This window comes from Melampsora larici-populina, assembly GCF_000204055.1.
Source record: "Melampsora larici-populina 98AG31 unplaced genomic scaffold MELLAscaffold_82, whole genome shotgun sequence".
Classification (NCBI taxonomy): Eukaryota; Fungi; Basidiomycota; class Pucciniomycetes; order Pucciniales; family Melampsoraceae; genus Melampsora; species Melampsora laricis-populina.
In genome coordinates this window covers 164,331-176,335 of record NW_006768846.1, presented here as the reverse complement: position 1 = coordinate 176,335, position 12,005 = coordinate 164,331, and the positions used below count along the sequence as shown (strand labels likewise).

General features: G+C 42.1%; 2 protein-coding genes across 2 annotated transcripts; one reads left to right on the top strand and one right to left on the bottom strand.

Annotated features, from left to right (window-relative positions):
• Nucleotides 1–4,741: 4,741 nt before the first annotated feature.
• Nucleotides 4,742–7,136, top strand: MELLADRAFT_79641 (uncharacterized protein; the record flags this gene model as incomplete). Its single annotated transcript, XM_007417999.1, has 9 exons — nt 4,742–5,320; nt 5,390–5,497; nt 5,594–5,701; nt 5,783–5,899; nt 5,966–6,049; nt 6,148–6,274; nt 6,378–6,497; nt 6,576–6,685; nt 6,749–7,136. 6 exons carry the CDS (start codon nt 5,048–5,050, stop codon nt 6,184–6,186), a joined length of 729 nt encoding a protein of 242 aa, XP_007418061.1.
• Nucleotides 7,137–7,337: 201 nt separating this feature from the next.
• MELLADRAFT_40718 (uncharacterized protein) lies at nt 7,338–8,566 on the bottom strand (the record flags this gene model as incomplete). Its single annotated transcript, XM_007417973.1, has 7 exons — nt 7,338–7,456; nt 7,563–7,609; nt 7,689–7,711; nt 7,792–7,885; nt 7,969–8,100; nt 8,174–8,323; nt 8,460–8,566. Coding segments are annotated over 7 exons (672 nt in total), but the record flags the coding sequence as incomplete, so codon positions are not given.
• Nucleotides 8,567–12,005: the final 3,439 nt, after the last annotated feature.

Here is a 12,005-nt window from a genome sequence, read left to right as displayed (position 1 = left end):
CCCTCTGAACAGTTTGTGAGCTGACTTTGGTAGGAATTAGTTCAGTGATTTCCAATACCGTAGCCCTTCTATTTTTCTTGAGGATTTGTTTCAGACATCGTTCATCGCGTTTGGTGAATTTTTGAGGTCGTCCGGCGTGGTTTTCACTAGTTATGGTGCCAGTACTCTTAAACTTAGATATCATGGTATATACAGTCGATGGTGGGTAGCCTACTTTGGTTGCAATTTCTATGCCTCGGAGACCTCCTTCATGCATTCCGATAATCCTAGCCTTGTCTTCGGATGTCAAAGATCGAGTCTTCATGTTGTTTTGGAGAGATGAGGTGTGGTGGTTGAGAGAAACAGTGGTGCAAGAACAGCAGTTCTCTGAGCTCTGGTACAGTCGTTCTCAGAAATGTTGGAAAAATGCAAAATCTTGAGCTGAGCTCGGGGTCCGTGCGCTGAGCAGTGACACGCAGATACAAACACTGACAAAAACTTTGATTTTGACAGGTATCTCAAGATGAAAATTTGTTTACTTTCCATCATACCTCGATGACCACACACCTATCTTGCCAATGGCCAGGCTAACGGACCGATCTCTTCAGAAAAATGGTGAAAACATATGATTTCATGGTTAAGGGATTGTAACACGAGTTGAGGATCAGAGGAAGGATGGCATGGAGAGGACACAAGGGAGTTGAGGTTGGTGAAAGGGACACTGATCTCCACTTGACAGCTGCCATGACTTTTCCATGACACATGTCATGAAAAAGTCACCTCCTCGGGACCACGACCTCAGCTCAAGATGTTGGATTTTTCCAACATTTCTGAGAACGACTGTAGAAATACCTTAAATTTTACGTAAAATTTTGGCAGGGGACTGTACACTGTTGCAATAGGATACTATTATACAGGTTTTGCAGAAATCTACTATTTGATCATCATTTTATAAAATCGTAAATCAAAGAAAAAAAGAAAGAAACAATGTTGCATAAACAAATCTTGACTCTATTACAAGATATCATGTAATTCAACATATAGAAGATTCTACCTCATCAAAAACAAATCATTCAAAATGAAAGGGTTGAAAAAAGTTTCAATGTTCAAAAAAACCCTGCTCAATCATATACACGGCAACCACAAAGTAAAAAGTGTATAACAATAATCACCTTGTACTTATTCCCTGATCTGTTCATTTAACATCATTTGTTACATTTTCTTTTGAACTGATGGCAATTTCACTCCAAGAGGGAAACATCATAGTCAAGAAGATGTTTATAAGTAGATGAAACTTGTGTATGTTCTTTTAATTAACTGGGCATCAAAGAAAACAAAGGATTCATGTATGTATAAGCTACATGCAAGACTCGAATTTGAGGATATGAATGTAATGGGTGGAATGAGTTCAAACTAAAATGGTGGGGTAATCAAGACAATGATTGAGTGTGGAAGGGTTTGTAAGAATCCCAATGCAAGAAAAAAGGAAGCAATTTATACTTTGAAAACAAAAAGTCAACTCATTTGAAAAGCACCAATCATCAAATACTAAAAGTCAAAGACCTGTAAGACAACTCAGAGAGGCATGAAACAAAGTGTTTGTGGTAAGCATGATACCACAAGTTCAAAAGTGAAGCATTTTTTTGACAAAAATTTTGGAAAGAATCATATGAAATATTGAACACATGGTGGGGACATCTCTGATTTGAAGAAATGAGGGAGTTGATTAAAGCCAAAGAGAAATGAACAGCAGCGGTATTCAAAGAGCACATATGAGAAGCATACTACAGGAGTCAATTGTAGAAAGACTACTGGGTGCCCTTCAATTGTTCATCAAAATGGTGAAAAGATAAAGAGCAAACAAAGTGGAATGTGTAAACAAATAAGAAAAATTTGAAAAGCCAAGACCTCCAAAGAAGGTGGAAAAGAAAGTCAAGATAGAACCACAACAAAAATCTGAAAAGGAAAATCTGAAAAGCAGGAAAAAAGACACAAAATGTTTTTGACTGGAGAAGAACAGGGTTGTACCAAACTCATGCAAGTCTGTTCTACACTTTTATATATTAGATATTTGTAGGGTTCAAGGCTTTGATTTGATCATCCTTGTCCGTTGTATCCCCTTATAATATTGATCAACACCATCTTGTGATTGCAGTAATTTGTGTGCCTTGTAACATAGGGTAGTCTGGACAGCTTTGAGTCTCCCAAAGTATATATAGCAATAACAAAGACCAAGTACTTACCTTCACGTATGTCTCTGGGCCTGGGGTCAGTGTGGATTAGGTAATTGTTCTATGACATAATGTGAACAAATGACAAGTCTTATTGGTGTTGATGTGGACATTTTCAGTGGATAGATGAGGCAGTCTCCAAGGGCAATCATTTACAAAATTACATATGCACCATGACTCTCTTTGCTTCCTCATTGTGCTACTTGATAGCAGCTGCATGTTCCGTGCACAAGGATCTGATTGATTATCACTCAGCTCACTGCAAGTCAAACATTCATCCTTGGGTCAAGTGTGAAATGTAGAGCAATAGCAGCTTTCCTCATAGGCCTTTACACAAAGTTCAACACTTAGACAAAGTCGGAAATTTCACAATGTCTTGTCCTTCAACCATGACTGGGTCTTGACTACCTCATGTCAAGGTTCAGAGTTTTTCAAGTTTCTATTGCTACAATGAAGATCTTGATAAATGGGTCATCATCCTTCTGGAGACGACTACTTATGACAAACAAATGTTGTGGACTTCTTCCTACCACAAAATTCATCCTGGCCATCCTACTTCTTATCCCTTCCCTACTGTCTTTCGCATTTTACAAAGTTCATGGTACTGAAACCCCCTCACCCGATTGGGCTTACAATTGAAGGATGTGAGGTAAGAGTCAAACTTTACAAAGCAATTTTGACCAACATAGAGGTGCCAGTTGTTGACAATCTCTCTTACATCTGCTGTACAAAGTTTCAATTTGGAGAAGAGAAGTTCTGTGATCTCAGGATTTGTAGCACACCTGTTGCATACCACATCATTGTTTTGGCACACATATCAACTTTTTGTTGAATCATAGTTTATCACATCTGCAAGCTGACTGAACTCACTGATTTTAGTAAGCTGCCTAACAATGCTCCCCCTTCACATTTAGTGGATGCTTCAAGGTAAGGCACCTTATGTTGCACACATGAATTCAACTCCTTATGGCACATCCCTTGGATTATCTCAATGACGTTCAACTGATCCCTGATGATTGATTTGTAAATTTTTAGTTTATCACATGAAGGTACCAAAATATTCAAAAATCTTATCCCACCAGGCATAGCTCTGGCTTTTATTTCAGGAAAGATTAGAAATGGACAATTGTGGGGATTTGCAAATAGGAACAAGTGCATCACTTTCTGGAGATGTTTCAACTTTCATGCACAACTGCTGACAAGAACCCCACATTATCATCATAAATTTCTAGCTTTTTTCAAACTGATCCAACTAAGTCTGATCCGCCTGTGACCTCCTCACCCAAAAAATAGAAAGGTATCCTCAAAGAGCTCTTCAAAAACCAAGGACTGAACCAACAAAACAATGTGAGGTGGCATATGTGACACTGGTATTGCATGGTACTTTTTGACCACTTGCAAGTTGTATTGTTGAAAGTGATGATCACTTGTGAGGAAGCCAAAACTCCTTTTGTTACTTACTACCAAGCGGAACTTCTACAAGACAATCAACCTTAACATCCACAAGCAAGATCCAAATACAGTATAACATGATTGACTAAACAGAGTCAACCTTTTGGCAAAGTCATTCAAAAGACTGTCTGTCTGTCAGGCTTATCACAGGCTATCTGTCAATATTTTACTCTCCATCTGTGGGCTAATGAATCATATACACAGTGCTCTACTAGAATCCTTCCACATAATCTGAAAAATATCTTTGTGCACATCCGTGATCATCCCCACATCAGGGTACAAGACCAATTGAGTCTTTCTCCAAAAGTTCCACCTGGCCTGCAATCAATTTCTCTTATTCCAGACTCTTGTTCCACTCATCTCATCAATTGAAGCCATAGACTATGCCTTGACTCTTTTTCCTCCATGGCTCTTAGCTCATCCCAAAGACAAAAGTACCAGGGCACACTTATTTGCTCAACTGAACTCTAATGAGTACCCCTGAGTACCCACCAGAACTATGAAGGACTCCGTGAGATTAGAAATGGTGGATATGAGGATACCAATCCTGTACGGCACTGAGAAGGTAAGCTGCTTTTGGTCAAGCTCGTGTGCCATCGAGGCCCAAATATTTTGCCCATGAAAACAAGTTAAACGGTGACAAAAGTAAGCTGTATTTCTATGAGCCAGTACATTTGGTTTAGCTCTTGAGTTCCAAGGCATCTTTGGAAACCATACATGAAAGATCTAAGTTGATTATTTTGGCTTTGGATCAATTCCCAGGATGATGGGCGGTTCTTGATGTGCTGCTGTGTCTTTGCCTGTGGAAAGTTGATATCTTGAATGAAAAAGGTATGTAACTACACTAGGGGTACACAAACATCTCAACCCGACCTAATAAAACCCATGGCAACCCGATTGATTTTTGGATTTTTTAGCGCCAAAAACTCAAAATCAATCGGGTTGGCACGGGTTTTTTGGATGGGTTTTTAAGGTCGGGTTGAGATGTTTGTGTACCCCTACTTTGTGTTTACATGTGGACTAATTAATTTAAGTTCTGCTTGACGGTCAGTCCAGAGTCATACCGATTGCCCCAATTTCTTAATTAACAACAACGAAAGAAGATCAACACCACAAAGTCCTGCTCCTACATTGAACAAACCGCAGTCTTTCGAAAGAGCTTACAGAAGACGAACTCTATCTCGAAATCTCAGGCCACTTGTTCCGACTAGTGCCGACCTCGCCTCACTGATAACACTCGGGAGATCTGCCACTCTGCGGCTTGGCCACTAGCGTCAACAAGCGTGGGACTTCTTTAAGGTTTCTTCGACTCCGCAACCGTTTTTTTCGACCAATCTGTATTATACTTTCCAGCAATTTGCCCCTACATATTTGCCCCCGTCAATATGCCTGTACCTACAACCCCGGTCTACTCACATCGCAATACGACACAACTGGCGGACATCAACGCATCTCCCAACGAGGCTCCACCCAGCAATTCACTCTGCTCGACACCCGTTGAATCGATCTGCTCTCTTCACGAACAGGGCTCTGCGGAATTGATACAAGCTCGTGTAACAATGATCAATAAATCGAGAACCTCCCTCAGCATCCCCGAAGGCGGGCTCGTGACTAATGCCCGTCGGTTTAGTCTCATGCCTTCTCCTACCTTGGATCAGGTGAAGCCTTGATTGGTCTCCGTGCTTGGGACCTTCTCTGACTCATCTTTGGACTCTATCTCACCACAGCCCCCGCTCAATCGACCCACACTGGACACAGGAGAACATAATGCGAAGCCTGTAAATCAACAAAGTGTTCAAAGCGATACTGAGAGTGAGACAGATCCTAATTTTCACGTATGAAGACCAATTTCGCTTTCCGGAATCGCATGCCTCACTTTCAACTCTGACGTCTGTGACCTCAAATGGCTTTCCATTCCACCATGTTCACAGAGCTCATCGACCCCTAGCGAACGACACGCAAGATATTCGATTGGCCAGCACCTGTCCTCACTGCAGCTTGACGAGGCTAGAACGCAACAAGCAATCAAATGGATGCTAGTGCGTTGATTAGCTTATGAATACAAGCTCTTGTCGGTTATCGTGTTCGAGAGCGCTCAATTTAAACATGAAATGCTGTAGGCTCCGAAAGAACAACAAGGGTTGCTGAACTACGGACTTGGCTTACGATTAGAACAAATGATTTCCAGTCCGTCACGATCAACTGAGAGTACTTACAGTGTTCCAGTTGAACTCTCGGTCAGCCTGAACTGAATGAATTCTACGCATTTTCCATCAGGAAAGCTGACCGTGGTCACCTTTTAGCATCGCATTCAACGCTTATTGCACATCATCATCCTCAATCCTCGCTTGTCTGATTATGATGGGGCTGTAATACAATCCGTGTTGGTGCGTCTCTTTTTAGCAGTACCGAAATCTGTACAACAGCGTACTATTAGCTTTGGAAGCGACATTGAGTTGATAGGTTATGTGCGTGATCAGCGCAGCATTCCAATTGGGGAAGCCAAGGACGAGCTGCCCGTTGAATTTGAAACTCATCTGATAATACAGCGAAAGGTAGAAAGTGTGATCAAGTACCACCTGGAGTTCATTCGACAAGATATTTGTCGCATGGTATGTCTTCACAAGATACTAACTCTATGCATCACTCAAGTGATCATTCATTCCTTATACTTTGCTGCATTTTCATGTATGTGGTATGCGCTGTCACCGTCAGTTGAGTCAAGCTAAATCAGAGGGATGGTCAACGCCCAAAGTTTGTCGGAAACTATCGAAATTGGTGCGGGAAGAAGCTCTGCAGCACACTCAAGAATTTTGGGTCCGATGGGCGTTCTTAGTTCAGTATACTTTTGGACTTTGAAATCATCGCGAGTGATCTGACTAGGATTTCGTGCTTGTTTTGACCGGAAAACAGCGTTACATGTTCGAACATTCACTGCACTTTTGGACAGATGTGACTGCGAAGTTGGCCGAGCGGCAAAAAAAGTTTCAAGATCAGAATGTGACATTTATTGACCAGATCAAGTAAGTCTCTTCTGCAGAGTTCTTCCTCCGCCCCGCATCCTGACCCATGAAGTTGCACGATAGTTTTTATCTTACGACTTATTATAAGCGCGACCAAAAGACTTATCCGCACGAGAAACCTCTCTCTCATCTGCTCGTCCCCTGGGAGACGCTATCAGGTTTACAGGCTGATCTATGGAATATGACAATAGTCATCTGATCTTGATCCGTCTTGAATTCTTCCTTGTACACCAATCTTTCTTTTGGAGATCATTACTACCTTGCCATCGAACCATTAAGTGGCATGGTTTCCACATATCAGGCACTCACAACCCACCTCTTCCTTTTTCCTCATTCAAATTCAGTTAAATATGTTTTCAGTTTTGTTACCAGACCATGACTCTGCTTCTCCTTGCCATGCACATGAAATATCCTTACACTACTTCAAATAAAGTGAATTTTGTTTACGTTTACTCATTTTCATCCCTGTGATACCCCATGCACGTAAGCAAAATTCTGGGAGACACTCAACCCGTGGAAAGACATTGATCGGACATGACACAAAGGGTTTTTTTGGTTGGCCCTCTGGCGCCACGGTCGCTGCGAAGTCTCGTGAGCTTCATCCAAGGAATGGTTTAAAAGGAGGTATAGCCATATCATACAAAAGAACCTTTCAGGGTGATGCTGTCTTTGACTCATTCAAGTCGATGTCCAGTCCAGCAAGCCTCATCTTGACTGCAATTTCCAACAAGTAGTCAAGACATTCCGCTTGACACTTAGCTTGTTCCCAGTCTGTTATGAATGAACCCAGGTCAGTTCAAGCTCTTTGAATGATACGACCTTACGGAGGAATAATGCCCCGGAATTAGTGATCATCGACAATAGAAATAGACGACACCTTTTCCCCAAGAGTATGTGCCGTGTCTTCGAACCAAGACCGCCGGACTTTAATAAAGCCACCAAATCTCACCATCAGCTGTGAATGGGCTGAGAATGGAGATAACATTAAGCAACCGAAACTTACGCGTCCGGATATTCGCGCATAGCCTGATCAAAATGATGATGAGAACGATGGCGATTCATTATCTATTCTCAAACGCGCCGTGATCAGAATAAAGGGTGCCTACTTGCTCCATGCCTTCTCGAAGGTCTTCTTCGTCTGGCGTGTTTTCGATGATCGGGATCACCAAAGTATCGAGGTAGCTCATGGCTTTGTCAGTGCTGGCATTGTAAAATCATGAGGAACGCACAAGATCCTGTTAGCATTATGTCTATTCCGAGTCGGAGATAGGTGAGAAATCAACCCTTTGAGCCTCATGCCTTTGATCATCTCCAAATGGCTGCAACGGAATTCTTTTCCAGGCCAAAGAAGAGTAGCCATGACAGCGTGCTGGCTATGGGTATGAATACAGGCACCGGCGTTTCTTAGGTCATAGCTGAGTGGTTAAAGAGTGTGACTCAGTTGCTTGCTACTGAAAGACAGTCAAAATTAGAAATGGAAGAACACACGCATTGTAGAAAAGTGGCGTGCATGCGGATTGCTTCAAAGGTTTCAAAGGCCTTCTGAGTTGGGTTCGGTTTTGCCTATCCAGGACAAATATATCATGGGGTTGGATGCGTTCCTTTTGCACACCCGATGGAGCGATAAAAACATGATTCCTGTGTATCAGGTTTTGTGAATGAGAAGAGCGTTGAGCGACCTAAAGGAATACGATCAGAGAGATAGATGTGGACACGAGACTATGTCCATATATACAAGTGACCAGGTGAAAAACTCTCGATGAAATTACTCAACTCATGCCTTATCGAGATTCCGCCACCAGTACCAGTCACCCAACCAAGCGAGTAAAAGTTTCGGCAAAGTTCACAGATCAAGTTGGCAGGGTGGAGAGGATCCTGAGCCGTGAACAAAGAAAAACAGATGATGTGATCAACATCTAGAGGGGTTCAAGTTTACCGACATCCAAGTCCTGATATCAACACCCCCTCAATCGGAGGAGTTTCTGACTTACCGTCGATATGACCAATTCGTCAGATGTGGAGACATCGCTTTGACAAGCTTGGGGTTCCGGTGCGGCAGACATCTCCTAATAGATTAAAAATATGGTTCTGGCTGAGAAGAAATTTGCAGAGCCAAGAAGCCAAAGGTTCCCGAATACCTTACCACCAACATCACAACTGAAACAGTGGTTGGATGTGAGGAGTGGCTTTGACCCGGCCTCGGAGAAGCGAGGTCGGACCGCTATCCGGCTGTGTGGCAAGCTGGGAAAATGTGGGAGACTTGCTTCCTTGAAGGGTCTAAGTCCCTCGCCAGAGGCTTGAGCGAGGGATTTACCTCATCAACAAGAATCTTGGCCTGAGCAGTGAGCTGTATGGAGCTCGATATTGCTACATTGCATTCTTTGTTTTGTGGCTATATAAACAATCCTCAATGAAACAGAAAAGGTGAAAGAAAAGGTCATTGTGAAGAGTGCATTACACGTGCTAGCGCTTGAAGCTCTCCCATATGTCTTTGGGAAGTTCTACTCTTGGGTGATCCATGGTTGGAGTTTTTCACTGGTACCTGAGAAATACAGGCTCCAAACTGGCTCACTGCTCAGTAAGAGGTGAGTAAGTCCAATCACAGATCACCAAGAAGCTGAAAAGAGACTTAGCCTAGAAATAGTGACTTTCACCAAGGGTTTGTGTTGCAAAACAATTTTGAAACAAACAAAAATACATATTCATGAATGCTCAATCCTGGCCAAGTCAAGATAAATACATGCAAGTCAATGGAGTCTGAGAGGTTCAACTGTTGAGACAGAACTGGGACTTGTGAAAGCTGTTGGGCTTGGTCATTGAAAGTAAAGCAGTACCTGGGGCAATCAGGTAAATGGCGAGCAAACAGCACAAGTCACAATAAGCTTTGGGGAGCTAGCAAAAAGACAAATCTGTGTGTAACACAACAGGGATTACAGGCAAAGATGATTGATGAGGATGTAAGTAAATATAAAACACTATTGAAAAGAACTGCTGTAAATGAACTAATTCAAGTCAGGTTTGATAATAGTAAAAGGAGTAGTAAGGAGAGACTTACAGATTTATTCCAACGAGGAGAATAGTCTGGGTGAAACAACAATAGACTATTTATATTCTTAGATCCGTATTCACCCCCCCGGATTCCATGTACCCTGTTCAACCGCAGGATTTTGGGAATGTGGGTTATTGAGCTCCAAGACCTCTCACCAAAGTGCAGCCAAGGGTAGCAATGATGGAGAGGGATCCATCCCCTATCTTCTGTGTCTCACTTTACACCTTTTTTTCCCACCTACAATCAATGGTCCTGTTTTCAAGAAGAATTTTCCAGCACATTTACTTTTCACATTGTTTCATTGAAGTTCTTTTCACTGGGCACCTTTTAAAACCTCATCCTACGTTTTCAGGCTATCATATTAAAAAAACCTGCTGTCCTTTTCCAAAGCAACTTTTGAAGAGAAAGCATACAACAGCAACGCCCGAACCAATCCAACACAAAAGTCGGTATTGTATTGGTATTGTATTGCCAATCCAACATCAAAAGTCGGATTTCTCCATATTGCTTCACCTGACCCGACATGAGAAGTCCCCTTTTTTCATATTGGGTATTGGCAACGCAATACAGGATGGAGGCAATTTGGCTTTTTCCTACTTGAAAAGCCTTGCAACCAATTTTTAAGTACGGTATTGGCTCGTATTGCTTCAGCGACACGATATGGCCGACCAAATTTTTGGATTTTTTTTTGTCCTCATATTGTATCAGGTATTGGTCTGAATATATGGGTTGGCCAATACGACATGGAAACCCTCCGAAAAGTCGTATCACGTCGGATTGGTTTGGGCGTTGACAACAGCACATTTACTTTCCACCAGTGCACAAAACTGCTTTTCACTGTCCACATTTCAACCTCTCATCTTACGGCCACAACCTTCCACATGATCAATAAATCTGTCCATTTGCCCCATTGTATTTTCTTTCCTAAAAGCAACTCTCAAACTGCTTAATTGTTGCATGGAATTTCTGTATTACTGATTGATCAATTCCTCTGTTATAGGGATAAGCCAATCTATACATTACATCATTTCTTCCTATGCTTCCAACCACACCCAGCATATGGTGTGCTTTGCTCAAAATTCTGCTTTGGGAATCTAATTTCATGAATGCCTGCATTGTTTTAGTTGTTCATAATTGGAACCTTGCCTCTCTTGGCACTAAACATATAGGCATTTTGAAAGCAATCTCCAACCAACCACATGCACTGTGTCCTTGTGGCAGCTGCCCAACAACAAGAGCACACGGACTCCCTTCGAGGCACAAAGGCAACTCATGCACACTTGTCGACGGGAGAACACCACACGGACATGATGATGTCTATATCAAAAGAAAAAGTCATATTTCAACTGATCTATCTCATTTTTGTACTCAAAAGTTATACAGTGGCATGTATGAAGAGCATATGCTTCATGTGCAGCCTTTATTTTTCAATTTCCTAATGTTGACTGATTTTCTTAATGAGGCCCACTTCCAGACCATTTATTGTTCTTGGTTTCTGTATATTTAGAAACATTATTGCAAAGCAACACCTACTCTTCTCCCAGGCATCAATCCTTGAGCTAACCCACTTTACCCTGCGCAAATGTTTGGATTTGGTAATTCACTTTTTGGTGTGTATGCTTCCAGCCCACTGAGACTTGCCAAAAAACATCATTGCTTGGGGCAATCTAGGAACAAAAAGGGGCACAAAGGGGAATTCTGATGGGTGTTGCAGGATTAAGTGCATTGGTTTTTTTATCCAGCCTATGTGCACCTACTTGGAATGTCAAATGAGCTTTAAACACTCTATTTAGACACCTTTGTCTATCTTGCAAAAACAACAGGAAGCCAGGCAGGCAGGCCGCCAGAGCGCCCACAGGGCATTTGACATGGGTTTCAGCTCATTTCAGTGCCCCAGGGAACAGACTGCCTTCTTTCAAGACCATGTTGGTTAAAGTTGGCCCACCGGGGTCAGGGTTAGTTCACAGCCCTAGTTGAGACTCAGTCAGAAAATGGACGGATGAATGTCACAAAGAGAACAAATTGATGAAAAGCATTGTGAAATCCCAAAGCTTGAGAATGGGCGACTTTCTATACAACAACGCTACCATCAAATGTCCTCAAAGTAACATGTTGATGATCAAATTTCTAATGCTCCTGGAGTTTCATGATCTATGCCAAGCTACCACATGTAAGCCATCAACCTGAATGGAATCTTGTTGATCATGGTGAATCAATGCCATCCAATCATAGCCTTTGCTGGTGCGCTCTTGCATAACAAAAACCCTCTCT